Below are 27,907 nucleotides of genomic sequence, written 5' to 3'. Positions count from 1 at the left end.
CAAAGGTTAAATAAAGTTATACTAGTAAACAACCCATAAAGGCAAGTGTTCCCACCCTTCCAGCCACACACTCTACTGACTTGTAAAGTTTAATATTTCAGCCAGGACCGTTAAACTGTGTGACATTGTAGAAGTAAAAGGGAAAACTTGTCAATTGTGGCTGCACCAAATGATTATTTTCATAGTTTTATTGAAGTGATTCATCATTTAGACCATAAAATGTAAAAAGATGATGAATAATATCACTTCCAGATAGGAATGCATGATAATTATCGGGACAGATAAATTATGAGCTGATAATGAGAAATGTATATTATCTATTTTTCAGATGAATTAATAATAATTTATTTGGAATTCTTATGCAACACGTTTGATAGGCTTTATGTTCTATGAAAGCCACAGTATGGTTGAGAAGTTTTTTGTTTACTTAAAAAACTAACAAAAAAAAGAAAAAAAAAGAACCTTTTGTGTTTTTGTCCTGTAAACAATAGTGATGTCAATTACATTTGGTTATCCATCTTTGCCCACTAGACCTTGCCATCAAGTGTGCACAAACTGCAAGTTATATTATTTTTCAAGTGTCTTTCGTCCCCCTGGCCATCAGACTGTACAACAACTCTTAGTCAAGGCAGGGAGGACAATAGACAACGGACAATTTCTACCTCCATTTGCACTGCTTACTGTTTTCACTGTTTACTGTGGCTACTGTGTTATAAGTCAATTTTATTTTAAATTTTATTTTAATGTATGTTTAATGTATGTTTTGTATGCTACTGGATACTTGAATTTCCCTCGGGATAAATAAAGTCTATAAATCTATCTCTATATATTTTGTAGATAATCTGTTAAACATCTACAGACAAAGCGAAACAGTTGAAATGTTACAAATACTCTTTAAATTATCTGCAGGCGGATAAAGTATGTGTTTGTGTTGAGTAGAACAGGGAATGTTTGTTACATCTGGAGCTCGTAGCACTCTGCTCTGGACTGTTTAGGAAATGGTGGTGAAGATGAAATGGTTCCTCTTCTTCTGTGCTTTGTGGAAACATCAAAAGTTTTTATTGATCAGTCTATTGATTACGAGAGTCCACCGGACTTTTTTTCGTCTGCTGGCTTTCAGCAATACTGTGCTCTTTTCTTTTCCATGAGTTTACCTGAAGAGATCAGACGTATTTTTCTATTGAGCTTCTGTTTTTTCATAGATTAATTTACCATAAAATGAGATCTGATCTTTCCAATTTAGTATTCTGACTGTTACTCCTACACACTGGAGCTCCTGTGCTACTTTCCCTGATTGTTTATTCCTGAGATAAATCACAAAGCGGGATGGCAGAGACTTCTTGTATAAAGCAATTCTGAAAAGAGGCAGATTAGATGGGATCAGGATTGGAGGAAGCCAGAAGTCTCGAAATAAAAGTCTGAGGCTTCAGGAAACTCACCAGTTTATGTGCTGTCTCCCCGGCCCTCAATTTAAAGTCCAACCAGTCTGTCCTGCACTCTTAAGTTTTATATTAATGCTCTTGAGCCTTCACGGTTTGATGTTTCTTGTCCTGCTGTTATTACTTTTGCTTTATAAAATAACTGCAGTGTTTGCTCTAGCAGGCAAATGTCACAATGTTTTAACTTATTTATGAGAATTTCTCCACTGAAATGTTCCTGATGCCCAATTCTTTAACCTCACTATTACTATTTAACCTCATCAGTAGACATGGGACGATTATCAAACCGAAATAATTGTGAAACATGATATCGTCATTGCGGCTGCCCCCTAATAGCCAAATTAACCGTTGGTTGCTAAGAGTCTCAGTCGACCCACTTTTCATCAGTCGGACAGTCGCAGAAAAACAAAAACAACGTTAAATTTTGTTCAGGACCTGCAACTTGTCAGCAGGACCAAAGAATCAGAGGACTGACCAGTGCATGCCTGTAGTTTCTCGCCTTAAAGGTCCAGTGTGTAACATTTAGGATGACCTCACTGTGTTTTCAGTGTTTAATCAGCTGAAAATAGGAATCTTTGTGTTTTTATTAGCTTAGAGTGAAACGTTTTTGTCTACAGAGGGAGCGGCTCCTTTTCTAGTGGCGGAGTCCGCCATGTTGAACTTTGGATAGGGATAGGGCTTTTTGTATTTTTCATTCAGTTTCATGGCCTCTGTAGTTTCTACTACACACTTTGAAGGTGATCGTTATTCAACTCATATGATGGAAAATGAGTCATTGTTGTCAGTAAGATGGAAACATTACATTAACAATAATTTTCATCTTTCACCTACTTCCTTAAAACCCAGAGGAAATACCTGTTGTTAAAACAAAATGTGAAGTTAAAGTCCAATCTGACAATATCACTGCACTGCAGGTAGGCCACCGACTAAATATTTTCATAGTTGACTAGTAGTCGTTAGTTAAAGCTAAGCCTCAATGATTCAATTATTTATATAACGCTAACAGTTATTACAAATCAACTCGGGCAGATAGATAGTGATAATATTTGTTTTTTCTCAGTTCCAGGAGACTAAGCAAACATCTCCATAAATCTATTTACATCTCCATATCTCCAGTGTAAAAATCCAATCAGAGAGGTGTTCAGCACCAGCGTTCCCTCTGACCCGTGAGAAAATAATTCATCGCACTGACCAAATAATAACAGGCTGTCAGTCAGCACTCATTATGCCACCTCACCCACTCACATACTGTATTTAGACTCTGCTGCATACAGTTTATGTTAATAAATAACATTAAATGTACAAGTGTTGTTTTACTTTAGATACAAATCATGACTGCACGCTCATCATTCCCAACACACGTGGACATGGCCGAGGGCGCCGCTGCAGAGCACTCGCACACTCTCTCACACACGCATGCACAGGTCTGCCCTCGGGATTAGTGTTAATTAAACCACGATAACAGGAGCGAGCCTCTCTCTTCCTCTCCTCCACCTTTCTCTACTCTGCCACAGCCAAGATCTCATCCCTCCACCTAATCTCACTCTCTCACACACACACACACAGACACACTCACAAACACACACACTGTAATTATCATCCTTACTTTTACACTGCACTATATAATTATGCTGTCAATTTGCAACGCTAAGATTTACTGCCGTGGCTGTATTACGAAGCATTTTTTCGCTTTAAATTCTGCAAGAACAACAATGGCTGTGCAGAGCGAGCGGCCCAAACTTTATTCACTCTTAAATTATTATTCATAGGATTTACAATGGGGTGTCTGCAGAGCGCTGAGTGAGTGCCAGTGCGTGTCCTAATAGTATTGTGTTATACAGCGCTGTATTGTTAGCAGATCACTAAAGCCTCCCAGCTACTGCTCTGTCTCATTTAGCCAGACACAATGGAGCCCGGACAATGATGGTGAGTACTATTCACCTCAGTGTGTGTGTCTGTAATTGTACACATGCAACATCATGCATGTATTTGAGAAGCATGCACCTGCCAGCACTTGAATTGATCCGAGTGGACAAAGCGTGCATGTCCCAGGACATGCACCGTATGCATGAATGCAATTTTCCGGAAGCACATTAGAGCAGCATCTGTGCAAGAAAACGAGTTTAAACACAAAAACAAACACAAGGCGCGTGCGTGACAGACACACCAGCACAAAGACAGCTGTACCTTTTGTTGAAGTGGTACTTGTGCCTTGGGAGTGCTCCCTGAGATAGGGACATGAAAGTGTTTAACCCTCAGTAACCCCAGTGTTTGTGCACTCGCTCCTGAGACGGTGAGATGAGGGGAGGATAGAGACGCTGTGCTGCAGCAGTTAAAGACCCTTCCTCCTGCTCTGAATCACGTACTGTACCGAACAGGAAGGGAAAAACACGATAGCAACATGTGTGTCACTTTTAGCAGGTTGAGGATAAGTTCTTATTCAACAAATAGTATAATATCAATGAGTGTGGCCTATTCTTTATCTTGCCTGATATCTGACAGTTACACTCAATTTGCATGAATAGGTGGAGTGGGCGGCTTTAAAGGTCTGGACCCCGGCTTTCCTCTATCTGCGACTGTGCTGAAATACCAGGTTGAAACAGAATGAATAGAAGAAAAAAACCCTCTCTGAATGAAACTACTGTTATTGTAACAATAAAATGCATTTTAACTTGTTCGTTGTCTGACTGTCCCTGAGCCCACTGACTGCTTCAAATAACTAATTAAAACCAAACTTATTCGAAAAAATGAACACTTGAACATGAATCAACATCAACAAAAATGTATTTGATGTGTACTCAGATTTTCTTAGGTTTTATGACCTATACTGGGCGATCCAGATGTTTTGGCTTCACTTTTGGAGAGCTGTCATGTCGTCCATCTTTATGTATGCTGATGACAGTGTATAGAACATGTAACCATGAGAAGACGTCAGTGTGAGGGTTTTAAACAGCACTGCAGCAGCGGTGCCAGAATGAGGGAGCGTGAGCTTCCTCTCAGTCTCAGCCTGGCCTAAAGTTTGTGTACAACTAAAGTATGCTGAGAAATCTGTGGCGTCCATCTATCTATAAATCCATCCATCCAGTCATTCATGCACTCATTTTCGCCAGATTAGACGATTGTAACTCTTTCCTCTCTGGCTTGAACCACAAGTCGCTTTCTCGCCTTCAGCTCAGAATGCAGCAGCGCGGCTTCTTACTGGTATTTACAGATGACATCAACCTGTCTCTCCATTGGCTCCCTGTTTGTTTTATTGCTTCTAAGATTTTACTGATCACTTTTAAAGCACATCTGGGTCCGGCCCCAAGCTATTATGGCTTCTATTCTGCTCATATTATTGTATTTTGGTATTCTTTATTTGTATATTTAATTACATTTTGTATATCACAACGTAATCGTAAACTCTGTTTTAAGTAATAAGATGAATGACACATGAATGGAAGAGTCTCAGCTTTCCATTCATACCCAATTTATGCAATCAATACATTTATACTACGTAGCATAGCATAGCATGAAGTGGGGAGACTCGTGGGTAACCATAAAACCATTATCATTCAGATATCTTGAGGTCAGAGGTTAAGGGATCCTTTTGAAAATGACCAAGCAAGTTTTTCCATCACCAAAATTTTGCCTAAATTTGGAGCACTATTTAGCCCCTTTCTCAATAAGCTAGCATGACATGGTACCAATGGATGCCTTAGGTCTTTTAATTTCATACGATACCAGTATCTTCACACTGAGCCTAGACAGTAATCAATTTGTCAGCACAGAACTGAAGAGAACCATCACAGCTGAAAGGACAAAAAGTCTTGCTGTCCCCTCTATTCTGGCACCAGTGAATTGCAGATAATTGGCCAAAAAGGGGTATTTATTTAAAAATGTGTTTTCTGATTGTTAGGTTACGTGGTAGTAAATCAAAAACTTTTTCAGTTTGAATTCATCTGAGTGCTTAAATCGGTGCATACGACCATCTTTAAAATGCAGACCTGAGGCGGTGAGATGTGCCATTTCTGCATGTTTGTGCAACAGGAGTACTTCATTTGAAAGGCGGATGTTGTTAAGGCGAGCCGCTGCACTCCATGTTCCATCGTTTGAATGCTGCTCAGCACTCTGATTTGGGGACGAAAGCCTTCATCCTCCGTGTCCGATTAAGCCACTTGTTGAAACTCCTGCATATTTTTGCTTTGCAGATTTTCTCTTCCTTATTTTTTTTTTTTTTTTTTTGCCACACAGCATTTTAGCATAAAAAGAAACAGGAAGAAACCACTGCAGGTATCCAGTTATATCACCATAAAAGACAGCCGTGTACACTGTAAAAAGACTCATGACTCACAGTCTTATCACATGGCAAAACCTTTATTTATACAGCATTTTAAAGGAATTTATATGGTTGGTTTTTAGTTTAGTTTTTTTATATTATGGACTGTAAATTGCACAGAAAACTAGTGACATATCTCAAGGAAAAAAACATTTTATACAGCATTCATATGGTATTTATACGGTAAAATATGGAATAGAACTAAAACTTTAAAACTTATAAAATCAACAATATTGATATCCTTTTACCGTAATAGTAGAAAGGTCCTTTAAGGTAAAGTTCTGCCAACCATAGCTGGCAGTTTTATAATGTAAAAATAACTTTACAGTGTAGCATTAATGAGGCTTGGAAAAAGGAAGTTGTGACTGTTTTTTCACTGCACGTCCCAGTGGTCACCTGTCAATCAAACTGTGTGGGCGGTAGTGTAGCACCTTTCTCCTTGAATATTCAGTTGTTGTTATTCGAAACCAAACAGAAACCTTTCTGCTGGAGGATTGTTCTGTCTGTGTGAGCAGATATAGATGTCTCCTGAAGTGGATCCAAGTGGGGTCAGTGCAGTGTTACATCAACTGGTGGTGGAGGTTGCTTAAACCGTTAATTCATTGCCGGCTTATGATTTTAATGTCACAGAGTTGTGGTTCCTGAGTGTGCTTGTATCTGTTTTTGCCCTGCAGGTAAACTCTTTTGTATTTCATATCAGCCTCTGAACTGAAAATGAATCACAGATCGACGGGATGGAACAGAGATGGGGAGAGAGGGGATGAATAAAGGCAGGAAACAAAAATAAAAATTGATTGCATGCTCACATGTAAACCTAGAGGACGACGGAGCAACCACATGGTTCCCTCGGGCTACCAGAGCTTCAGGTTACACTACAATTACACTACAATTAGGCAAATCAATAACTCACAAGAGGCTGTGCCAGGCATTGTTTTCTGTCTCATTTCATCTATTTATTTATTCTTCTTTTAACCTCTTTCTTTTCAGGTCTCTTCTCTCTTTCTTTATTAGTTTTCAAACCCGTAGCGCAGTAGAGCCCCATTGAGTTTATTCCGGTTTATTATTGTTATTATTTGTCGGCTCATGCTGTGGCTCAAAATTGCTGTGAGCTGGAAACAGCTAGAAACATAAAACCTGGTCCAATGACTGGAAATGATGTGCAAATGCTTCCCAAGAAACATAACCAATTAGCCAGATGGTGGCGCTGTAATTAAGGCATAAAATGTAATTTTGGAAAGGCCTCAATGTGCTCTACCAAAAAAAATACTTTTTTTTCAATTTGCATAAGATGAAAAGCAGTAATGTGAACAGAACTTTTTGGATTTTGACTGCATTGACACCAAATTGGGTATACAGGATTGTAGGACTGAGATACACATTTCTACAATATATGAGCAAGAATGGTCAAAAAACATGGCAAAAGGCGATGGTAGCATTTGTCCAATCATCATAATTCCTGGCAGATATGTTCAGAATGTGTGTGGTAATAGGTTTACAGAAGCGTGGGGTATCACATATTTGTTAATAACTCACGATGCCATTGAGAAATCTTAATTAAACTCACCAGAGACATCCCGCAGTGTGTCTGGAACATACCCACGAGTTTCATTCACATCCGATGAACGGGGGACCAATGGTGGATCTTTGAGTGCGCCATTATTGAACCGCTGCAGGCTTTGTGATGATGATTTGTGAAGTGTGTGTTACTGACGCTGCTCATCTCCCTTTTTGTCCAAATAGTTCAGGTACTTAGGACATACAGGATCAAAACTTGGGGACTAAATCAAGTCCTTTTTGCACTTTGTTGAACTATAAAAATTTGACTAAATAACGATGATGTAGTCTTTACACACAAAGAAACAACAGAGTCAGCACATTGTTCTTTGTACTGTGGTGTGACTGACTGATGAATGGATGCAAAGGCGACTGAAACTCTCCAAAGTAACGTCAGTCTGTAACTGCAGTACATTTAATAGCAAATAAAGTTTTCTTTCTCTTGTCTTCTTGTAAGCTTTCTCTTTCTCTCTCTCTCTCTCGATCACACCCCACCTCTTCCTCCGTCTCGCTCAGACTGACTACATAACTTTGTTTTTAAAAGGTGCCCTGTGGAGTTTTCTTATAAACAAGAGTTTTTGTTTGCATTCAGCGTTACTCACCGGCACGCATTGTGTGCACCCTTGAGGTCTAACAAACACGTTTTATTCTTTTATTCTTTTCCTCCCTCATAGAGAAGCTGTTTTTTCTTAAACGTTTGAAACCTGTTTTTGTTTACTAGCTTCCAGTCCTGTTTTTCACCACTGCCTTTGTTGGCGCATTCGTGTGTTTCTGGACATTACACAGTCTCATCTTCAGCACTGCATTCTTTATGAGTTGGTGGGTTGGACATTGACCACTCGCAGGCAACAACACTGGTACATTTTTATTTATAAAGTGATACTGGGTAAACTCCCTGTGTCAGCTCTGGTAGTTAGTGGTTGCTTTTTATTGTCTCCCGGGGTTTGACAGATCTGGGGAAGACTGCATTTTCATACTATGCACCGTAGGCATAAAATAATCAGCAAAAAGATCTTCGACACAGTTCTATCCATTGTGCATCATGAAGCATGTGGTGATGTGGTCGTTGTGTCTGAATAGTTCTTCGGTTTTATTATGGATTTTTTTTGTGTATCAGGTTTTAATATGTTGTGATTTTGTACAGCTGCTACCTCGGCCAGGTCTCGCTCTCAGAATAATGTGATACTATGCTTGTGTGTGTTAATTGTGTTCTAGCAACTGAAAACTCTTACATACTGTAGTTCTCTCCAGATAGTTCATGGAATATCAGAAAGCACAAGTGGACTTTGTGGCTCTAGGTCAGTGGTTCAAACCAACCTTTTTCCTTAAGGGACCCCTTATCTGACAACCCTTTACTTATTTTATGGATATTTCATATTATTTTCATATTATATCCAACAGTACAGACCAACTGATGAACTGATAAAAAACAGCAGGTTTGTGTAAAACAAGATGAAATTTGGGCAGATTATTTCCTGTGAATATTGAGGCAACACGTTCTCATCCCCAAGTTGTCAAATAGTGCCGGTCGGTCAGTGGTCCTCTCTTTCTATGACGCTGTAGGTCACCCCTCTGTTAATTCTGGACAAACAAACACAGACTGCTGTTCATGTCCCATATGAAACTGAAAACAGACAATTTTCTCTTCATACGTATGTTACATCAGGTGAGTGACAGCACTATACTGGACTTCCATTTTTATTATTGCTAACTTGACCGCGGAGCCCTGCGTGACCAGACATGATGCTACACTAATGATGCCACTAACCCAGTGGCAGTATTTGAGGAGAGTGAGAACGTGTTGAAGTATGACTGAGGAACTAAATTTAGAGTCTGGTTCCTTCAGTAAAAACATAAAATGGTTATGAAATGAAAAACAGACAGTAAGCTCACACAATCTGTACAGAAAATATCGATCAGGAAAGTTTTAAAACACTTCCAATCCCCCTACTTTCTGACCAATGTAATGATGAACTACAGGCAGTAGAAAGGGGTAATGTAGCATTCACTAGACACATACAGTCATATAGGTCAGCCAGAGTGGGTCAGCAGTAAAGTGGGACAAAGTTAGTGCAGAGTCTGGACAATAGCCTCTTGGGCAAACATGGCTCAGTTAAGCTGTGATCTCCATATGACAGAGGCTGTCTGCAGGTTGGAAGATGTCTATCTTGTAATTGCTCTCATATCTGTCTCCTGCACCTGAGCTGCATTTATCTGTGTTATTAGCCTGCAGTATCGCACACAGAGCCGTAATAAGCCTGATACCAGAGTGACCTAACAGCTGAATAGGTATTATATCAGTCTGTGTGTGTCTTTGTGTGGGTATAAATCAATGTGCACTACCCTAAAATGTTATCCTAGAATGAAAATATAGTGGTTATCAGTCCTGTATGAGTCTTTAAATTGCTCTCAGTCTGGTGTGTATGTTTGTGTGTGTACGTGCCAGCGAGTACACGATGAAGAGTTAGGGTGTGTTTGTGATGGTCTACCTGGCCTGAAATGCAGCAAACTTAAGCCAAACCCATTTGCATGTCTACAGTTTCTGTCTGTGTGACCCGCGCTGACACTCACATTACTCAGAGGGCTGCTGTCTGCTGGCCATGCATGTGTCAGTGCCTCAGGATAGCCGCAGCCCAGAAAATGCTGTTCAGCCGGAAGGAGAGAGGGAGAGAGGAGGAGGCGAGGAGGGTGAATTACTCGGGGTGAATTCCTACACTAATGCACTGATTGCCAAGGCGTGCCACCCACTAATGATTTGCATAAATAAATATTCAGTAATTATGCTGAGACCTTGTGCACCAAGGATTTTCAGAAATTTTCTGAAAATAACCTCATGTCACGCTCCAAACTCGAAACTTCAGCAAGAGAAATGCTGCTTAAAAAACTTAACTACACCTACACTTTCATTTACATTCACTGCCGTCTTGATGAGGCGTTTAAGGACCCATTCACTAAAAATGGCATATGCTTTAATTTACACCATTGTGTGGATTGTGTTTTTCCAACCTTCCAGGCAGCCACTGATTTCAGGTTGTTTGAATATTAACTTGCAGAGGCTTTGCACTGTTTCATCAAGTTAAATTATGCCTGTGGAAGGTAAAAGCCTCATTTTTAAAAGGCTTCTGCTTTGGTGCATTCAAGTATTAGTATGAAGCTCCAACATCGGAGACTTCAGAACACAAGAAACCACGTCAAGGTTTGCCAACGTTTTAGGGCACCAAGGCCAAAACTACCAAACAGTACATATAGTATGTAAAAAATAAACTCAACTTTAATACAGCAGTAAAATGCAACATTAATGGAGCACTAATATTAATCCAAAACCATCATAAATAAAAGTAAAACACAGAACATTTTACTGCTCGATGACTTATTTAAGTAAATTCTGCTTTAATACTTTATACCTCAGTAAGGTTCAGAATACAGTATTTGTCTGTGTGTTAAGTCCTGCACCTCTGTGGAAAAACAGCACAGTCATGGCTAGAAGTGTTGAGCAATCAACTTCTTTTATCACACAGTTATAATGACGTAAATAATAAAAAGAAAGAAAAAAAGCATGTTGAATTTCTCTGGTAATATATTTAAACGGTCAAATCTACAAGTCCCACAAGTGTTCCCAATATTGTCTGAAAAGGATTTAATATCATTGTATGAATCCTTCACCTCTGTGTCCTCTATCTCTGAATTTAATGTTTTTTACAGGATGCTGTTAGTAACAGTTTATCTTTGCCCATGTTAAGTGCTTTTGATGAAATATCACTATTTTAGATAAGATTTGGTTGTTTTTCCTGATGGTGTTGTTCAAGGTCCATCTGAAATTTAAAAATCTGATCTGTTTTTACAGTTTCTGGCTGTTAATGAACTTTTTATAAGAGAAAACCTGCATTTCAAACCCGTTGGAGGGTTGTTGTTGTTGGTGGACTGCGACTGATATCTTCTCTTCTAACATGAACACAATACTCTGTTGCATTCATAATCATAAGAGTTAGATTTTTGATGAATTGTGAAAATTGAGCTCAGTTAACGAAATGTTGTCTTTAGCTAGTTGAACATCTCAGTGACAGTAATACGCAATGCGATACTTGATCTTTAAAGGTTCAGTGTGAAACATTTAGGGGGATTTATTGAGAGAAATGTAATATAATATCCATAGCTATGTTGTTATTAGTGTATAATCACCTAAAAATAAGAAACGTGTTTGTTACCTTAGAATGAGACACTGCAACCGCACCGCTAGAAGCCACTAAAACTAACACACTGGTCCTTTAAGCTGATGGGTAAAAGTGATTGGAGGTGAAGATGTTGGACACAATCACCAACACAATGCAGTAACAACTCTTTATTTCTTAAAGTTTTTGATATAACGGATAAAATGTGAATTCTACTGCAGTGGTAATTCATTTCAAATTAGATTTAGGTGAACGTGGGTCTGTATACTGACTCAGAGAGAGGCTGAAAGAGTTACTCAGCAGGCAGAATGAAGGAGAGAAGGTGCTGATGGGATTTGTTTTCCGTCCAGTGGAGGTGAACTGAGGCTGTACAGGACAGGAAACCATAAGGATGTCGTCTTTGGACAGCTGGGAAAAAACAGTTCAGTCAGAGTTAATTTTGGATTTATAATAATAAAATATAATAATTTTGAAATTTTCCTTTGAGAGTGAATGATATCAGAGTTTTACAACCCTCAGAACCACAAACTGCTCTGTGTATTATGTGTACAAAAAGCTTTGGAGCCACACTTGTGGTGTAGCTCCAGGCAATGTGGGTCAGCAGTCCTCCACTTTGATCCAGACTGAAGTACTGGATGGAAACTGTGTGATGGACTGCGTGGAGACCGACATTCCTGTTCCCCACAATCTACTGTAACAACATTACCCAGTACGTCGCTGTATGTCCAATACATGCATACATCAGCCTCAACTGCTTCTTTAACACTGTCATTGTGTTAGTATGCTGCTGTTAGCATTTAGCTCACAGCACTGCTGTACTGTCTTATTGAGCTGCAGTTTAGGTTTCTGTATCATGCTTTAATTATATTCCCCCACAGTAACTGTACATTATTTAACATACAGAGTAAAGGAAGGCTACCCACGTACTTATGTAACTGGAGTTCAATCAATTTATATATACTCTCATAGATCTATTCTGTTGTCCGTAGTTTCCACAGCTCCATCTGTGAGCGCTGTGTTCTTTCCCTGAAGAGTCAGCCAGAGGTGGAGGCAAAAAGATGTGTAAGGGACACATCATGTGTCACCTTCAGACCTCCAGCCGCCGGGTCAGACAACACATTGAATGTGTGAATGACGTGTTCGCCACGCACATGCTGATGGGACCCAGTGCAGCAGTAGACGACGCTAGCTTCAGTGTTTGAGTTGAGATCCTCTGATTCGTCTCCAACGTGGATAATCTGAGTGATGGGAAATAGTCTGAGCATTAATCTCACGATCAGAATCTCTTTTCAACCTTCAGACGTACTCCTGCTTGTAGGACAGCTAATATGTTTTTGCTTTCAAAGTAATTACGTGGTGTCAGATTTTCTCCCACTGTTACCAATTTTTCTAATCAGGTTGATTAAATCTGGTTGCAAGCTAGCCATTAATCCCTACCTCTCCTCTGCTGACTTCCCTCTGACTTTCTCATGCTTTCCTTCTCATCTATAGTACAATTATGGCAGGAAAATGGCAGACCCCTGTGGTAAATGCATTTCATATCAGCCATATCATAGTCATTAGATACACTAATGCACTCTATCACTTTCTGCTGTGATTATAATAGACCTATAATGTGCTGTTAATCCATGCTGGCTAACCATGCTCCCTCCCTCTCCCTCCATCTCTCTCTCTCTCTCTCTCTCAGGTTTTGCGGTGAACCTCCAGGTGATCCTGGCGAACCCGCGGGCGCAGTTCAAGCGGCGCGGCTCCCAGCCGGGGATGCAGGAATCTGACTTCCTCAAGCAGATCACCAAGGTCACCGAGCTGGAGCCCAAGGCCAACAACTGCACCCGGGTCAGTAAGCAGGCACCGCCGACGTTGTCCTGGCCAAAATAATGCTGATATTATCTCGATAAGCATTTAACAGACAATTTTCACATGAAATAAAGGATGAACAGGTGTTATGAACGATGCTAATTAAGATTCTGAAGATAAACTGAAGTTTATATTTGTATGAGGATTATGAATTTATATAGAAAAATAAATCTTCTAACAATATAAATATATAAATGTTCATGTTAAGTGTTAAAAATTCTGAGATAAAAAGCCAAATTTTCATAATTTTGACATTTTAATTAATCTTAATTTCCATTTTTTAAACTTTTAATTTTGGCTTTTTTATATAATTTTGAACTTTTATCTCCAAATTATGACCTTTTTCTCTTCATTTAGATTTTTATCTTATAATTTAGATTTTTTATCACATAATTATGGTTTTTTTTCTCTTCATTTTGACTTTTTTATCATTATTTTGACTTTTATCTCCTAATTTTGACTTTTTATCTCATCATTCTGATATGACATGAACACAAACATTTGATTATCAAGCCTAAATTGTATTAATAATATCTTAATATCGTATATTTTTATTTTATTGGCAAAAACTGTCGGTATAAGCCTCAGTATAAATCTGAATACAGATATTTCAGGGAGAGCAATATGTAATTTGTAATCTCTCTAAAATGAAGGTGATTTTTCTCCATTTCACTTTCACAGTCACTGCTGTTTGATTATGGCGGATCAGTAATGTAAGTTTAAGTTTGTTATCAGACTGCGTTGACCTACCTGTTGGAGGAGGGCGACACACACTGGAGTTAAATACATTTATTTGGCACCTTGTGTGTTTGTGTGTGGGATATTAAACTGCAGTCATAATAATGGCTACCATCACAGCAGTAACTAACCATGGGGCATCTCTCCCCACTATTGACAGCATGAGTCATGCTTTAAGCTGGTGGCATGGGCTAAACTTAGACACACACAGCTTGAATTGGATAGAAATGGCGTTATAGCGCTATCAATTCTAGTTGTGTGCTTAGACAGCTTAGATCGATGCAGCTCATCTCAAATCACCACAGCCCCTGTTGGCACTTGGTTTTATGAAGCCACTCATCCTCTTGACAACCATCACAGAGCCGCCTTAAAGGACTTTTTGTGAGAAATGGATTCTATTACGTTTTTACCTTTTCAAAGGAATATGTGGGCTGAAAGTGTCCAAACAAGCAGAGATTCATTTACGGGCTTTTTGTTTTATAAAGTGTGAATGACCTTTCTGATTCTGTTTTAGCCCCGTTAGAGCCTGATAATCAGACTGAACTGTCATTTAATTCCACATCATTATTTAGTGATTTAGACATTGTGTTCGTTTACTGTTTTGGAGGAGGGATTATTCAGCTCCAACCAACCAGCAGTGCAGATTCCAGAGTTGTATAAGTCCACTTACAGAAGCATGTATAGCTGTATCAATCATCCATGCTTGTCTCCCCTTCTGTAGGCAGTTCTTCTGTTGCTCTTTTTCTGGTTCTGACACAAAATGACGGCACCCCCCTTAGTAATCCTGCCTATAAAGCTGAGACTGGCTGAGTCTGGCCTGGTTTCAGACTTCTGCTGCAATTCAGAGGTTTGAAAAAGGGAACCAGTGAAACTGACGAACGCGCTACCAAAATAAAATGACAGATCTCTCTGGATTTAAACATTGTTGGAAACATTTAATGGAGGTGAACACTAATAACCACCACAGATGCCGGTGTTCAGATGACAGTGGACGTATTAAGAGGAGAAATGGGGTCAGGGGTCTAGGTTTCTCTGCTACACCCCTGCTGATGGTAAAGCAAACAACACCACAACTGTTGGTTCACTGCAGTCATTTCAAGCTGTGTGACTGCAGCATGTGGGGGGGGGGTTGTTGATGAATATTCGGGCCAGTAGAATTAGTAAAATGAATTATTTTACGCTGGTAGCCAAGTCTCCATCCTCCTCCTCTCCCCTCATTACACTGCAAACTGTAAGCAGCTGCTTCACCCGATTCAAAACGAGAGAGATCTGAATGTGCAGTTTCACAGGTCACATGGTTGCACTTTAAGTCCCTGGTGGGTTATGGGTAAATGTTTCCTGCAGGGAAAAGGATAAAGACCCCCGGAGCTGCTGGATCATCACTTACAGCTGGCTGCCGCCGCTGCCGCCGCAGACAGCTCTATGTTGAAGCTATCATCATCATTATCAGGCCCATTACGCTAATGGAGGAACCCTGCCGCTGATATTAATACAGGCCATTAGCAGGCTGTGACATCATCAGTCTTTGCCCTGGCAACGCGCAGACAGGAGGATGTGACATCAGCATTCATCACGTCACAGCGGGATGTGACATCATCACTCATAAAGCCGCCGTGGTGCAGTCAGAAGATGTGACTGCGTTTATCCAGAGATCGTAACTCACCGCCAACGCCATCATCACCGAGAGACGCTTCATTCAACAAATACTGTCAGTGTGATTCAATTAACACAACAATCAATGCCTTTACCCTTCCTCCCTCCCCTCTTTCCTCTCTAGCTTCACCTGTCCTATCAAAATAAAGGCATACAAGGCCTCAAAAATATCTTAAAAGTTAGTATGCATTGTTCCACCTGCTAAATGTTTCCATCTTCCAAGCTACTTTCCTGCTTCGTGGTGTGCACGAGTCCAAAAATGAATCCAGATTGGATTTTAAATCATTAGGGTAGTAAGGTTGTAACTAATTATTTTGTGGGGTATCTGTAATATCATTACCAGTAATCCCGTACTGCCCCAACACTGAACAAAGTGTGACGCACGCTGACATGAACGTGAACCGATAATATCCTGATATTCAACCGTCAATCAATCTTCAACTTTTAACACAGAGCGAAGATTTAAACTGGTTTTGTTTTGCATTTTTAAAGTAACTGTAGCGTAAATGCATAAACAATAACTTTATTGGTTTTTAAAACAAAGTGCTTTATATATACACAAAATAGCAGCAATAAAGAGTAAGATTAAAACAACACGAGGTGGGCAGAATACAGCCAAAAACACAATCAGAGAAACTGTTAAAGAGAGATTAAAAACATAACACAGAATAAACACATAACAGTGTCAGTGTAACATAAAATAAAATAAGATAACAGGCTCCAACGTCTGTGTATGTTGGAAAAACCATTGAACACTCTGCTGTTAGTTGGTGTAGTTGGTTTTAATGGTTAAACCCACAGACAGACGTAAAGAGACCAACAGCAGCGATTTATAAAGAAAATGGCCAAAATATGGAGATACAAGGTTTCCACCCGACAGTGATGATATGTATCAGACAAGAATGAGTCAAAGAGGAAGTAAAGTGATTAATGACTCTCACCTCCAGCTATCAGCAATGATCAGTATTTAATTCTCCTCGGGGCACCAACGTAACGCAGCAGCGGAGAGGAACACACGTCCCCCCAAACACTCCCTAATCGCCCTCATTATCTCTCTGTAGAATCCTCCCAGTATCACAGGAACAGATCCAGGTTCAGGAGGGGGGGGGCACTCCCCGGGGCTCGATCGATTTCCACATGGCGGCTCATCCTCCCCCCCCCCAAGGCTCAGTTTAAAGTCAGATGAAATGAAAAATGCCTTTTTAAGCCGTTAAGATCACATCCACAGTCATATTGTGACCCTGGTTAACACTTTAAGCCAAAAAGTCCATCGAGACATTTTCTCCCTATGAAACACAATCAGCGTTCAAAAGTAATATTACTTCACTTATTACTCCCTGCCAACAGTAATTAGTTACACTACTAGTTATATTACTTTCCCATTAGATCAAGCGTAATCGAATATTTGCCAGCTGCTGAATGTTTCCATCTTCACCAAACTTAGTTTCCTTCACGGATTACAAAATGAATCAAAGGATGTGATTGTAAGTGCTCGGAATCATCCTCCCTGAAAATGTTCTGGAAAATGACTTCTTAAAAAGGCGGCGGAACCCTATTTTATAGCATGACCGAGCCAAGATTCATTAGTTAGCACGACAACCCCCTCCCTCCCCTTTTAAATCGATCCCCTTGGATCTTTCGGTGTATGCCTTCTCCTGTGGATGCGTGAAGCTTATTTTTTGGTTCTTTGTGCAACGAGATGTGGCCACATGAGAGACCAGTGAACCTCAGTTGAACCAACCTGCTTGTATTCATTTAGACAGAAGGAAAAAGAAACCCCACCCAGGTCAGAGGGTGCTGTTTACCTGTATTTTCTGTACGAGGCTGGGATGTAGCTGCAGCGATGACTCAAGCCACCAGCGTGTGTTTCTCTCCAGTGTTCCTCAGCTTTCTATCAGCTCTGGAGGTGACAGAAAGAGGCCGTGAAGGTGTGACCGTGACGGTTCGCTGCTGTTTATTTACAGTGTAGCTCGGATCATCCGGCCTGCGCCTGCTGCCGGTAAATGCCGCAGGGTCAATTCTTAATGTTTTTAATAATGCACAAGGTTAGAGGCTTCCTCGTACAATCGGTGACCAGCTCTCCCTCTCTCAGCAGGTCCTGACTCACCCCGACTCGGCTGTGTGGTGAAAGGAATGCGGTGGCAGCGTTTGTCAGATGTTTGTTGGATTCAGAGTTCATTACAGCTCCGGCTTTTGTAGTGTTTGGACACATTCTGCCACCGGCTGGAGCAGGTTTCTTTCAGGGGGGAAAAAGTTCACTCAGGAAATTCTGTTCACTGCTACAGAATGTTTTATATCAAAGAGAAATGGTTTGAATAATTCCCCAAAACATTATTTCTTGCTTTCTTAAAGTCAGCTGAATGAAAACCAACACAACACTGACTGTCAAAACCCAGTAAAAACCAGAATAAGCAGCTCCACTAAAAACTGTCGGCTCAGCTGGATATACAGCTCAACTGTACTGACGGGCTTTCCTGCAGACAACCACAACGCTGACACGCAGCATTACCTGAATAAATATAGAGAACATTGTGTTTATAGATATTTTAATGCCAGAAATGTTACGTATTATAGATTTAAACTGGTTAGAAATACGGTATTTTGGGGGAATCAATCAAGCTTTATTCAAATCCGCAGAGAAGGAAATCCAAAAGGATTTTTCTAAAGAGCTGAGACGATAATATACAGTACATTACATCATTGAATGACATCATCAGAGATTGTTAATAGCCGTATTGATCAGTGAAGTTAAATCCTGACAGAACTGTAAATATCGGTGCTTCGGTTGCGATATCGATGCCCTCTCCAGCAGCTGTGACACACCCTCGCTGCAGGCTCTCTTTCCACTCTGAGGAAGGTATCTAGGATCAGATCACAGAGCCCGAATCCCGACCTTGACAATGGAGGGCAGAAATGCTCGTCTGATGGCCGGGTCGGTATCTGGAGACAACTGACAGGAGCCGTGATGTAGTTAGAGCAGCGGAGTAATGGCAACAGACAGCAGTGACAGGACAAGAGAGGAGAGGGAAGGCAGGAACAGATGGAGACAGATGATAGCACAGGAGGAAAATGAGATAGAGAGGAGGAGAGGAGGGAAAGTAAAAGCCTGTGTAGAGAAAGAGGGAGATAGATAGATGAATTGACTGAAGGTGGAGTTAAAAAGAAAGAAAGGAAAGTGACACAGGGACGTCTGAAACACCACCGCTGTCTATTTCATTTGCATTGGCTTTCAAGTTTAAACTTCATTTTAGTTTTATTAATGTGGCTAAAACGCTTCCCTCCAGCACTTGAGCTGGTTCTGGGGGATCTGATCCTTAAAATCCTTAAATTGATTTGATGCATTTTCCCTCTCTGTCCCATTAAATTATCATTCTGAAGTTTATTCTTAGAAACAGCAGGTGACAAAAACAAGTCTCAAGTTCTTAAAGTGCTCAGAGCTGAGGAAGACTAATGGACCCAGTGGTGTGATTGATTGTTTGATTTAATCTTACTTACTTTTATTTTCTGTATTTACTTTTTATTTTTCATTCATCATTTTTCTGTCAGGAGTTTTCCAAGTTTGAACCAGTCAGTGTGCGGCCACACCCTTTATTGTGCATTAATATAATCTGAATACGGGAGTTATATAAAAACTGGTGTCATTATTATTTATTAAACACCACCGATTACTAGCATTAGCAGATAGAATAAATAAAGATATGAACTTTAATGGTAGTTCCATTGTTTGATAAAACTCTCACACACGCAGGTTAGCCGGACTCTGACTTATTCTATGATGTTGTTGTGTGCACACAGTTTTCCTCTGCAATGAGGGATTACTACAAACACTTTTATCTCCAAATAAAGGGTTAGGTAATCCTCCCGGATCTCAGCACTAGGTTGATAAATATCTGAGATTTTAGCTTATTGCAGATATATTGGTATCAGTAAAACAGGAAAAAAATTATTGAATAATAATCAAATTTGTGGGATTCTTTTCAGAAATCATGTTCCTGTCATGTGTTTGTTTTAAAAACAAAAGGCTGATACAGTTATCACCTTATTATCAGGCTATATCATATGTGCAGCACTACGGCTGAGTATCCAGTACACATAATGTCAATATCCGTTCTCAAACATGTTGTTCTGTAAATAGCTTTATTACTCTTGTGATCAGAACCATCGCTCTGAAGCATAATTCTGCGAATAGTTTTCTAATAAATACTTGTGTTCAACCCATGTCAACACATTAACCCCGCCCACTCCAGGTTTAAGCACCACCCACGTCCGATTAAGCCACACCCGCTCCGAGGAGTGTGGAATTTAAGTGCGAGAGGTTATTTTGAGGTAGAACTAAAAACTGTTGCTACCCAATCATCCTGTTCCTCCTCCTGATGGGGAGGAACTGGCCTCTCCTCGCCTTATTCCATTAAGGCAAAAAGAAAAAGCTCTAACCTGCTAAAGCTTTTTGTCTCCAGGTTGCCTCAGGGAGGAAGAGCAAGAGAGCGTGCGGGGGGAGAGGTAAAAACTAGAGCAGAGCCATGAGAGAAAAAGTGGAAGTGATGAATGAGGAAAATGGAGAGAAAACCAGGAGGAAGGAGGAAGAGAGGTGTGCGAGTCCAGGGGAACAGGGAGGGCACCGACTCACACATTCAGTGCCATTTTCCCCACAGCTCTGGAGCGATGCTTTAGTGGCTGCTACATTAGCCTCGTTAGATATGCAAAGTGGGCCAATTAGCAGCACAGTGTGCAGGAAGTGACATGTTCCACCTGAAGAAGCCCAGAAACAACGGCAGCCAGCAATAAATCATACCTCTGTGAATCCGTTCCTCTTTGGACACAGAAATGTCACACGTGTGAATTATAAACTCATTAGCTATTCACTAAAAAAAAACATCCTTAATACAAATAACTTCACTTTAATCTCTAGAGAATGAAACTCTCCTTTTTCTCCAGGAAAATCAGAATCTTTGCATCCGCGGTGTGTTTTCTCACCAACATATTGCTGTGAAATTGGCTGCAAACACAAGACAAACAGCTGCAGCGAGGTGCGTGCTGCTTTTGATTTGATCCATTTCAGGAGGTGTCAGGCTGTTTCCTGTGTGTGTGGAATCCCTCCCGGCAGACCCGAGCATCAAATTCAACAACAGGAGGATACAATGCAATCTGTTTCAAAGAATACAGCAGTGTCTTTCATTTGACAGATATTTCATCAGAGCATCATCAAGCAATGAAGCCTTTACTTCAAAAAGTCTTTCCAGCCAGGGAAATGCAACTTCCCCACCAGCTTTAGACCAATATAGTGGAATATACTGAAGTGTGCGTCATTCTGCCCGTCTCTGATCTTTGTGTCAATATCTCTTAACACCCATGTGGATCTGAAGGGACTCGTTAGCAGTTCTGATCATATGTAATTACCATCACAGGAGTAAACGTTTGTCTTTTGATGAGAGACACACACAGATCTGTGATCTGCTGCTAACAACACACACTTTCTCTTTTCTGAGCATCGTGCTTCTACTGTCCTAGGGTCCCTCTGGGATCAGATCTCTCTTATTTAGAAGATGACTTTACACAGGTTGGATTTAATAAGGTCTTCAATGTTCAGTCTTTAGTTGCCTTTTATTTAGAAAGCAATAGCATCCAGATCTCTGTAACAACCTCACTGTACAGTGACTGTCTACTGTAGGTGAAAGGTGAACTATGGAGGACATTTACAGCTAGGGACGCACCGATACCGATCAGCAACATCGGGGGTCGGATCTGATACTGTGCTCATGTGCTCGTAATCATAAAACTACTTTGATCGCGGTTTACGGCAGCATGACGTTACGTAACGTCACATTAGAGAGCTACATTGTGTACATCCATGTTTAGCACATTGCTACTGTCAATCAGTTGTGTACATTGCTCCACAGCACTACTAGTGTTCAAAAACCTGCACTGGGTGCCTTTAAGTGGAGTATTTAAATACTGTGTCATTACTGGTAGCAGACACATGAACAAATTAAGGCTTTGAACCAAAAAAATATCAATTGAAGTCTTTTATCATCCACGGTATCAGTGAAGCTCTGCCTTCCACCTGCAACCGTGCCGTATTTATTCAAGCATAACAGCCTGTTCATTCTTTATTTAGTAGCCAGTGTTTCTACTGTCAGCTGATTTTTTCATCCTTTCTTCGCTTTCTTCTTCTGTTTTTCAGGTGCTGGTTTGGCACACTCGCACAGAGAAACCGCATCTTGCAAATGAGCCCAAACATCGGAAGGACACTGTGGTCATCGAGGTGTGAGGGGATGAGCTGAGCAGCGGATCCAGAAGCTGACTGTGGCTGGCCATCATCTCTTGGCTGGGACTAACGATAGCACTCTCTCCTTATCGGGCAAATACAATCTGTTCACGAAGGACACAGACTCTGAGGAGCTGCATGATTCAAGACATCTGGCTGTCTGTCAAACTCTGAGAACTGGACAGCACCAAAAAATGTTCGTTTTACAAAGTGGGACGACTCATTTCCAACATCCATGGCTTGCTGATGTAAAAAAAAACTAAAGTGTAAATGTAAAAAAATATCGTGTTGCTGAATTGAAAAGTGCCATGTAAATCATTAATGTCATTTTTAATCATTAATACATCGTCAGAGTAACTGTGGTGCAGATTACAGTGCTATTGTGATGCTGTTTCCTGTGTGTGCATTAAGAACAAAGCTGGAATCAGGATGCTGTTTGCCACGGTTCAGAATTAACATTAAAAGCCAAAATGCAGGTAAATTTTGAGTTTGGCTGAAAAAAAAATTGGGGTTATCGGCGAGATGTCCGGTAAATGATTTAGGGACAGATTTACATCACTTTATGTTTTTTATACGTAGCGGCTGGGACTTATATGACCCTCACTGTCCACCGTATCAAATCAAAGCAGCTCACAATGCTCTAGCGCAGTGGTTCCCAACCTTTTTTCCTTAAGGAACCCCTTTTTTATCATTAATAAACTGACTCAGTGGCGTATTTTATAGATATTTCATATTATATTCAAACTGTGCAGTGAACTGCAGGAAGTTTGTGTAAAACCAGAGATATGGATGCATTTTGACAGATTATTTCCTGTTTAGGGAACTTTTTATACAATTCTCTGTCTGTATTATGTATTTGTTTATAATTGTTAACAATCATACAGACTTAATCAGCTTATTTTCTGACAAATTCAGTGTTTTCTTCTCATTGTTCTTCTAGAGAATTTACTTTACATTTATTTTTCTTCACAGAAGTGAACCAAATGTTGAGATATAGGCTTACTGTTTATATTTTTTAAGTTTTCTTACATGCCTTAAAATCAAGAAGGCCTCACGACCCCCACGAAGCTTTGGTGCCCCCTAGTATAGGGACCCCAGGTCGGGAACCACTGCTCTAGCACTTTCTACACAATGTCTATATGTTTACTGTAAGAAACATCTGCGATACACGTTATTTGAGATTTAGCGACACCAAAAAGAAAGACATGGAGACAAGGAGATCGAGGTCCTGCAACAGGCGACCTCTGGGCGACACTGAAGCCCCAAACTCCTGGCTAAAATATTAAGGTTCAAAAAGGCTTAAAACTTGAGGGAACTACTTTTAGTCAAATAAAGCATGATGCAGTTTTACGGCCGTTTTTTGGCAGAATTTTCTCAGTTTACCTGCTATTGGCACATGAGCCACAAAGTTCATTTTGGACCCAGCTGTTATATAAAGTAGCTAGTTTATCATAAAGACTGTCAAGAGCTAGTGTAGCACTCTCCAGAGTTCAAGAATATATCTACCAGCACCTCATTTATTTAACCAGTACATGAGCAGAAAAGTAAAAACCAACTATTTGTGGGTTTAGGGGAAGTTAAGTGGTTTAAGTACAGCTTTGGGAACAGACAGAGAAATAAACAACAACAAAAAACAACTCCCTGTAAAATGTAATTGGGATTTTTACACTACAATTAGTTTTTGTATTAAACAGACTAGATTGAATGTGTAAAAATGGCTTTAAAGGTGTTGGTAGATGTATTTTTGAAGCTAGCTGTTTTCCCGTGCTAAGCTAAGCTAGGCTAACCACAACCTCCAGCTCTGTACTTAAAGAAAGAAAGATGTTGGCAGTTTTTCTCACGTCACATTCAGATTGAAGGGAAGTAAGTACATTTCCTAAAATACTGATTTGTTTTAAACCATCGACATATAAAAGATGGACGTTATATCCGGATATGGTCATAAAGCATGGCAGCGGCCTCCATGTTACCAGATGGGACAAAAATCTAAGTAAAATAAATTTTTCCCAAAAGATGATTTGTGGTATCTCTTCACACGTATGTTCAAGTGTTTGCCATACTTTTTCTGATAAGTTAGGTTTTAATTAATGATTTATTAGTTATTTGAAGCTCTAAAAAGCGATTGAGTCGACTGGGTGAAAGATGGCAGAAGCCGTATCTGGGATATTTTGGGTGTGGAGACGTCCATCTTTCTATATGTTGATGGTTTCAACACGTACTTCTCATAACCCCTTTCCCACCACTCTCACTGAGCTGATTAAAATGTTGCAAGGGAATTCTTTACATCAGCTTTTCACGCTTTTTTATCATCTGCAAATGTTTTAGGTTTGTTTGTTCTGTCTTCACGGTGGTTGATACCTGGAAGACACCAATTTAGAGACCGACACACAGCTAGGTTCCCCAGCTCTGGTCCTCTTTGTTTAAATCAATCACAATAATGTCTCAGAGTTAATGTGGTAATGATTTATTAATGCACAAACGCTGTGTCCTCAACTCATCGTATGTGATCAACTGGACTGACCTTTTCCTCTTTCTGTGAAGTATGCGATCAGGTTTGGAAAAATGCATCACGTGAAGGAACTAGTAAGATCCCTCCTGACAAGCTGCCATCAATAATGAAGAGTCTGTGGGCTGACAACAAAGAAAGCTCACCTCTCAAGTAAACTCACCTGCCAGCGGAGGAATAAAAAGGAACTGGATATAAACAGCGTATCAGACAGGCCTGCATGTGAAAGGACTTCCTTTAGTGAATGTTAACGGCAGTGTTGTACTGGAGCTTAAAGGGGACTGTGTTGGTGTGCCATGGGAATAAAAAACGCATTCAATCCAGGATTCAACAGCCTTTATTTCAAATGACCCTCTTGTAAAACTTGGAACAGAAAAAAAGGAGCAAATGAATAAAATTCCCAAAAGATAAAACAGTACTTTTACAGTTAAAAGAGTCATTGGACAGGTGAACACAGAAAAATTCCTGTATATATATATAATTTTTTTTTTAATGCACGGAAACCACTTCTTTTTTTTTTTGTTCTCTGTACTAGGCACCAGAAAATGTAAACACATTGGAAATAAACCTGGAGGACGTTAGATTTATTGAGCCTGTGTGTACGAGTGCTACGGTTATTGCATGGCAGAGGGACCCTGTGTGTACGCACGTTATTCTCTGCGTCGGCGCTCTGCAGTGTGATCGTAACTGTGTGTTTCCTGTTCTTACTGCCAATAAACAAGGACTGGACAGTGGTGATGGGACCCATCCAGCAGTTTCATACAGGTCCCCTTTTTGCAAGCACTGTCCAATCCTCTTCCTTGTCCCGCCCGTCTTAGCCCTCTGATTGGTCGTCCAGGTTTATTTGCTTCAGACTTAACTGTGCTTCTCTTGTACTGCACACAACGAAACACCACAATAAAGATGGCGGATGGCAGAACGTACGGTGAGAGCGTCATACATGAAGAGGAGAAACATTTCAGGGTGTCCGGTTTAAAAAAAATAATAATTGAGGAAATCCCGCCCTGCAGTGGTTATCTGGCAGTTCACTGGTCTCTGCTGCGATCTGAGAGGTGGAACCCAGAACGCAGCGAGAGACGCAGTACCTGCTCTGCTATTTAAAGTGCAGTGAAGACAAACCGCTATGATTCCAGTGGCGCTTTCATTCGCCTCGGGGAGCGCTGGGAAAACGGTTCGTTTCAACAACAAGGAATGTCTTAACTGGGTCGGAGCGCGGTTTCTAGTGAACCCAGCTCGTCTGGTTTTAAAACACTTCAAAACACCACAGCTTTGCTACCAAAGACACCCAGGGGACCCGGGGGCCGCCCAGCAATTACTGAGAGACTTGAAGGGAATCGTTGGCATTTGGAGTTTTGGGTTGTTTTTAAACCAGCGAGCAGGATGGGAAACAGGGCCAGGCCGATATATCCGCCTGCTGATAAAACTACTGATACTGGAACAGTGGCCAGGAGGTGTTGTCACAGCCAGTGTAGTGTATATACATCAGTGGTTCCCAACCCGTTTTGGCGTTGGCCCTTAAAGCAAAGGAATGTGTAGTTGCGATGAGGCAATAAATTGAATTAAATGTAACGTGACAGATGGTTGGCTTCTTTAGCTGTCTTGAGTTACAGCAGTCCCTTAAACTGTGATATAAATGCTGCAGTTTCCAGCACTGTGTGACTCCAGATGGCCGGCTGTAGTTGTCTTGTAACAAATCCAGAATCTACAAAAGGTTTGGACTCAAAAAGGACACACACATTGATCGGGGCTTTTGGTTTGTGTTTGTTGATGAGATACTATCCTCGTTATTGGAGACAAAGCTACGGGAGTGAACAGTGTGCTGTTATCACTTTGTTCAGTCTGTGCTGATTGTTTAAAGATCAATTCCTGCTCACATGTCTAAGTATGGAGCTAGAGTCTCGAGGTGATTAGCTTAGCTTAGCATAAATACTGGAAGCAGGGGTAAAACAGTTCCAGCACACTCCCTAAAAGTAGTGGTGTAACTACTCAACATTGAAAAGATGGACACTGCCTCTCTATTTTTTTGTAATGAAACTGCAGAACAAAGTGTAGTAGCTCTTTTTTTTTTTTTTGGTAATTCATTAAAAATCGAAGGCAACTTGTTCCAGTGAGAATAAAATTGCTAGTAGTTTGGTGACGTATGGCTCAACGTTTTGCACAGGCTCCCAGGAAACTACAATAATTGGTCCGGTTTAGTTAAAGCTGCAGTAGGTCATTTTTAGAAATATAGCTTTTTGTCATATTTGCTGAAACTTTCACTTTATTCTCCCAGTGGAACATGAGACAGATAAGAAAAGATTCCCAGAGGACCAAAGCGACTGTACTGGAATAAGACTCAACAATCAACTCTCTTGCCTCTCTTGTCTCTCTCAAGCCTCCAACCGAAAGCATCTTTACGTCCTTAATCCGGCCCCGGTGGATTCTTGTAAATGTCATTAGGAGAACTAAAACGATCCAGAAGAACCTGTTTTTTTCACAGATTATCTGTCTCATGTTCTACTGTCCTCCAGTATTTCACAATTAAGAAGCAAATATTCAGAAAAATAATTAGGAACCACTGCTGTATACGGTCTGCTGGGGGATAACACCTGGTTGTAATGAGACACTGTTGGACGTAATACGAGGAAAATGGTCCAATTACGTAACAATGACTCAATGAATCAGTGCAAAGTAACGTCTATACTGTCAACCTTAAAGTAAACTGATGCCCCCCCCCCAGTGGAGTGTCACATGATGAAGATAACTCAAACCAAACAAAGTCATGGAGAGTCGGAGCATCACCCTCTCTCCTATGGCTCTGAAGAAAGTGGAGGGTTCACATCTTATTCACATAAATACAGTACTGTTCAGACGATTATCTGCTACGAGGCTCTGCTCGCCCTACAGAGAGGGGGAAGGAAGGAGCAGCCAGGAGGGCGGCAGCGGGCGAGGCGCTTTCAATACCTCCCCACAGCACAGAGAGCAGAGACGCGAGACGAGACGAGAGAGAGGAGAGAGAGGAGGGGGTGAGGACAGGGTAGCATAGACCAACCACAAGATAGCCATATCTACTGTAGGTACTGACAGACTATTCACTAACTATCCATTTGGTACTGATATAATGTTACTAGAATAGACACTTGCAGTTATTGGTCCAGCAGCTTTCTGGTTTGTGTCTCTTTCTTCAGACAACAACACCTAAAGGAAACCAAAAGAGGAAATAAAGATGGGAAGCTGCCAGTCTTTCTTTTTTTTTCTCCCACTCCATCCAGTGTGATCTTTCTTTAAAGGAACCACGGTGAAGGTGTGCAGGGTTTGGGAGGGGCGTTGAGGGCACCGCCCCCGCTGTGCGTTCTTTACTCTGTGAGGAGATGGGTGGGTCAGGCTCCTCCCTCCCTCTCCCCCCTACACACACACTCATCCTCTGGA

The 27,907-nt window shown here is 40.7% G+C and overlaps 1 protein-coding gene across 1 annotated transcript in view; it reads left to right on the top strand.

Moving 5' to 3' along the window:
* Nucleotides 1-22,674, top strand: part of b3gat2 (beta-1,3-glucuronyltransferase 2 (glucuronosyltransferase S)) — a gene marked incomplete in the record, with an annotated part of 50,263 nt that extends 27,589 nt beyond the window's left edge. The window contains 2 exon segments of the mRNA XM_035663016.1: nt 13,168-13,316; nt 21,910-22,674. Of these exon segments, the coding sequence (XP_035518909.1) occupies nt 13,168-13,316; nt 21,910-21,996 (236 nt within the window).
* Nucleotides 22,675-27,907: the final 5,233 nt, after the last annotated feature.

Source organism: Morone saxatilis, unplaced genomic scaffold (assembly GCF_004916995.1).
Source record: "Morone saxatilis isolate NCDOM2014 unplaced genomic scaffold, NCSU_SB_2.0 Contig19, whole genome shotgun sequence".
Classification (NCBI taxonomy): Eukaryota; Metazoa; Chordata; class Actinopteri; family Moronidae; genus Morone; species Morone saxatilis.
This window is presented reverse-complemented; position numbering and strand designations above follow the sequence as displayed.